General features: G+C 36.4%; 1 protein-coding gene across 1 annotated transcript; it reads right to left on the bottom strand.

Moving 5' to 3' along the window:
* Positions 1 to 1241: 1241 nt before the first annotated feature.
* On the bottom strand, positions 1242 to 2957 carry LOC149886485 (uncharacterized). Its single transcript, XM_090094405.1, has 2 exons — positions 2033 to 2957; positions 1242 to 1930 (listed from the first exon to the last, which is right to left on the bottom strand). Exons 1-2 carry the CDS (start codon positions 2955 to 2957, stop codon positions 1242 to 1244), a joined length of 1614 nt encoding a protein of 537 aa, XP_089950531.1.
* Positions 2958 to 4998: the final 2041 nt, after the last annotated feature.

Below are 4998 nucleotides of genomic sequence, written 5' to 3' on the forward strand. Positions count from 1 at the left end.
GGGGTGTTGATGTTTTTATCCAAGATGGCAGCTTTTTAAAATTCTTATCAAGAAGAAGTATAAAAATATTTATATTTGACGTCTTTTTTCTTACCTTTTTATTCAATTTTCTTACGGTCCCTTGTTTTTTAGTGACCGATGGCTAGCGTGTGAATTCCGTCTTTTAAGATAATTCCTTTGTCGTCGTTAGCGCTGAGTGCGACTTTGTTAATTTCTTCTGTGTAAACATCATGGAGATGAGATCGTATGACGTTCATGGTTGCAAGTTTTTCTTTCTTATCCATTAAGCAGTCTTTATAATGTTGATGCTTGATGTGATTTTTAACAACGTTATTTTGTATACCTTTACATTTTTTGTGTTCTTCTTTATGGATGTAGTAAGAGTAGAGCTTGGGTCGAAGTCCAACAAACTCTTTAATTTGTTTACCAGCAGCCTCATCTTTGAACATGCCAATAACCGTTTTATTTTCACCCACTTTGAATCCAACGTTTTGATTGGCAGGATGGTCTTTTGGAAATTCGCTCGTGTCAAATTTGCTTTTAACATCATTGACAATGTCTTTGTAAAAATCTTCCGTTTCGATTTAGTAAAAGAGCGAGTCAGTGTCTGTCATGAGTAATTTTGCGCGATCACCGTATTTTGGTTTCATGTAGTCATAGTGGTGCTCAAACATGAGAGTCTTGCTGATGTCAAGGATGCTCATTCCTAAGTAAACAGGTTTGTTGTAAACCAACTTTTTTCTCTTCATGTGAACCGCGATTAATTTTTCATCAAAAATGGTGAAGCTTTCGAATTGAGGTTTTTTGGATAATTTTAAGGCTTCTTTTTTAGTGGTGACAAGTCTAACGTCAACATGATTTTCGATGTTTTCCATGGTTTTTCCAAAGACAGAGTTGTTCATGAGTTTGAAAAATTCCTTATCAGATTCGAAGGGTGTTTCTGTTCTTTTTTCGGTGTTGAAACCGATGTATGGTTTCATCCAAGGTTCTTCTCTAAAGGTGAAACCTCGATGAATTTTGGTGATGACTAGACCTAGTCGTTCATAGAGTTTTAGGCTTTCATGGTGGACGACGTATTTTACATTGTTGTTTAAATTGGGAACCAGCTTTTCTACTTTTCCAATGGTTAATCTTTCAGGAGCCAAAGGGTAGTCATTGTGTAAATCGTGAAACTCTTCAGGATAGCTCAAATCGACTTCGAGAATGCATGGCATGCTGCGCCAATTTTGAAGATCAGTCATTCATTTGAATCCTCCAACGGGAAGAGGTTTGCTCATGGCCCATCCATAAAGATTGTTGGCGTCTAAATACTGGAGGAATTTCGATGATTGTGAAGGATCATAGTCTTGCATGTATTTGTTATTGGCAGTTCCAAGTCGGTTGGAGATCATGCTGATTCCACCGCGTATTCCTTTTTGTGTCATGCGAAGCATATCAGGATCGCTAAAAAGTTCTATTTTAGCTTCAGTCTTTTTATAACAAGCTTGCATAGCGAGTCCAGGGCAGGTGTAATACCATGTGGGATCTTGTTCGTAACTTTCTATACACACGTTTCTAAAATTTTCAATAACGTCTGTTTGAATGAGCATGTCTGAGATGTTGTACAGCTCGTGGTAATCTTTAAACGTTTTGCATCCAAATACGTTCCAAACGTTATGCGCATGCGCGTATTCTTCATCGCTGATGTGTTTATCGTTTAGTCTGGAATAAAAGGCTTCTTTGGGTGGCAATTGCGTTTTGGAAAACTTTTCAATGGAGTCTACCCAATCATAGGGGTAAATGCCTTTTTTTCTTATCAAGTTGAACTGTTTATCTTCAGGATAATATTCTCTAACGTTTATGCATTGTTCATCGGTTAGATTTTTAGTTAGTTTGTCGAAACCGAAGGGTAAGAATCTGTAGCTGTCAAGAAACCTCATTTCTTTCTTTACTTTTTTTGGTTTGCCTTTCTCATCAATATAGTCTCTCACTTTGATTATTTTCGAGAAGCTGATGTATTTTTCTTCATTGTTAGGTATGCAATTGAGTTTACCGTCTTTTCCAGCTAATTTCTTGATAAACAAGTGACTGTCGTAACCGGATAAATTGTGTAAAAAAATGGGTATGAAACTTGGGATTTGATAATCAATGTTGCATTGTTTGTGAGCAGCACCACGGTACTTTCCAGTCAAATGACAATGATCCCATACTTTATCACCGTTAAGATCCTTTTTGCAAATGTGGCACTCGGTTGCATCTTTAAACTTCTTCTTATCCTCATCAGTCTTGAGTTTCTTTTCCTTCCACTGTTTTTGTCGTAAATCGCAATCGTTCCAAATCTCTGTAAGGTCTGCTTCAAGCATGGTGACAAACTTTTGAGCAACGTCATCCTCTTCGCTTTCTGCTGTGTACATGACTGGCTTTCCCTTGTAAATGGTTTCGTCGAAGCATTTGATGAAGTAGCTAAACGAGCTTGGAACATGCTTTTGATACTGTTTGGTGTATGACTGTTTCGACTCAGGGGTACAAGTGTTGACAGGTTTGGTGAAACTTTCAAAGTCGGCATTGACCACAAACGGAACTCTCATGGACATGTTGTAGTTTTTAAACTGAATGCTTGTTCCTTCTTTAGGAAGTTCAATTCTAACCGAGATGTGTTTATAGCTGTCTTCTTGATGTTTTTGAAGCTTTTCTTCTTGGTAATAAGCTTGCATACAATTTCTGCATATGTGTTGTTTTCTTTTTCCTTTTGTTACTGAAGAACCAACCAATCGACCTAAGTTTTTAATGAGGCAGTAATGGTTAGTGTCTTTATTTGAAATGAGCAGCAAATCGATATTATGCTTTCGATCTAAAATTTTGGATATTCGTAAAGGATGGATTATTTTTTCTTCATACCCAAAAATGTTGATGCTAATATCTGGATTGTTCGCTTCAAACTTGTTGATACCTTTAGTAATGGAAACAGGAAATTCCATTCCGTTCCAATTGAGCTCTTTAGATTTTAGAATCAAGTCTTCATTAATTCTCTCACCGTTTTTTTTCTTTCATGTTAAGCGCCCTGGTGACACTCCACATAAAGCATTGATTGTCATCGTTTTTCATGTTGATGATCGCCTTTTTACTTTTTAAGATAGGAGATAGCTCAATGTAGGAATAACCTCTGAAAGGTATCCAATCAATCATGTTAACTTCTACTTTTAAAATTTTGTTAACTCTCCAATTGGATCCTTCCTTGTTGTAGTTGGACATGTTTTTAAGAATTCTTTCTTTCCATGTTTTAAAGCTTTCTCTTTTGTCTGTTGATTCGAGAATAATTTCATATATAGACGGGAAGACCATAGTGCGAAGATTTTCTTCTCCAGTAGCAATATTCTCACGCGTCATTTCGCAGATTAAAACAAGGTTTGTTTTTGTGTTTTTTTTAATGACTTTGATGGCAGCCTCTTTAACCATGTTTAAAAAGGCTTCAGGGTCTTCATATCGAACAGAGGGGGTGTAAGTAAATTGCTCAGTGACGTGTTTTAGCGCATGATTAGTCAATACAAACTTTATCTTTGCAGGTTTTGGAGCACCAAATACGACGTCTTTGAGAGAATGGATGGTTTCTTCCACGCCATTTCTCACGCTGCTCACTGCATTTTTCACCGCAGATGGAACGTAGGGATCAACGAGAGCATTTATTTTGTTGAAACCGTTGTAGGCAGTCGTTGCAATTCTTGAAAGCCAACCAGGTCTAGGAGCAGGAACAGGTTTGGGTGCAATAACGTTTGTTGAATCAACAACAGGTGTGTCAAGGATGGATGGTTCAGTTCTTGTCACTCGATTTTGCAAGAGAGCAGGTCCGAATGAAATCAAGTCATTGGAAACGGGACGAGGCAACGGTCTTGCCTCAGTCGTGCGTCTACGAGCTACATGTTGAGGAGCAGGACCATTCCCAATGATGGGCTTTGTATTTTGTATAGCTTTAATGAGCTCGGCTTTTCTCATTCTTGTGATGCCTTTGACGCCTCGGTCATTAGCCATCTCTTTTAACGCTTTCATATTTAGTTTGTCCATTTTATATAGGAGAAAAAAAATCTTTAACCCATTTTCAATTTCTGCCGTGATCAAAAATTTTAATTTTCAGCAAATTAAAATTTCGTTACGACTTAATCACTTTTATTTGATAACCGTGTTTATTGTCAAAGTATTTCCAGTAGTGACCCGTTTCTTTTCTTAATTGGTAATGAGACTTGTATTCAGTCACCTCACCCGTTTTCACATGAGTTATTTTATAAGTGAAGGGTTGGTTTCTAATTTCAACAAGCCTTGCCCATTTAGGATCGACAGGCTTTTTCTCCTTTTTTTCATGCTTTCTCGGTCTTCCCACAGGTTTCCTTTCTTTCACCTTTTTCATAAATTCTTCTTTATCGAGCAAATTGTTTTCATACGCGATCAGTGTCAAAGCCAACAAATTGTTTGATGTTTGCATAACACCATTTTCCCTCAGCAACTCTCTCAATTCCTTTTTTGTGTAATGCATTTTTATTACTGAAAGATTTTATTCATCTTAATTCAATTTTTTTAATTCTTTAAAAAGAATTAAAAATCGCAGATTTCCAGTGATCTAAAAGATCTTAAAAAATTCAGAGAATTTTCCAGTGATCATGAAATGATCTTAAAAATCACTTGTGATTTCCATGGATCTTAAAGATCTTAATAATCTTATAAATTTTTATACCAGTTTTCAAAAAATTCCTTACTACATTTACCTTCCAAATAATATATTTCAGCACACAATTTGACTCTCTCTCGTTCCATATCACTTATTTTGCCATGCAGCATTTTTATTTCTTCTTTCACCTTTTTTATTTTCATCGAGAGCTCTCTACCTCTTTCTAAAATTATTTCTTTCTCAGCTTTCATCTCTTCACTCATTAGAGTTTTTCTTTTCTCTTTTATCTCTTTTATTTTTTGAGCCACCTTTTTTTTCTCTTCGGGCGAACTTGCTTTTTTCTTCGACTCAGACAATTCAAG

Source organism: Hydra viridissima, unplaced genomic scaffold (genome assembly GCF_058129835.1).
Source record: "Hydra viridissima isolate aposymbiotic clone 2 unplaced genomic scaffold, HvirCarnegie_v1 scaffold_7, whole genome shotgun sequence".
Lineage (NCBI taxonomy): Eukaryota > Metazoa > Cnidaria > Hydrozoa > Anthoathecata > Hydridae > Hydra > Hydra viridissima.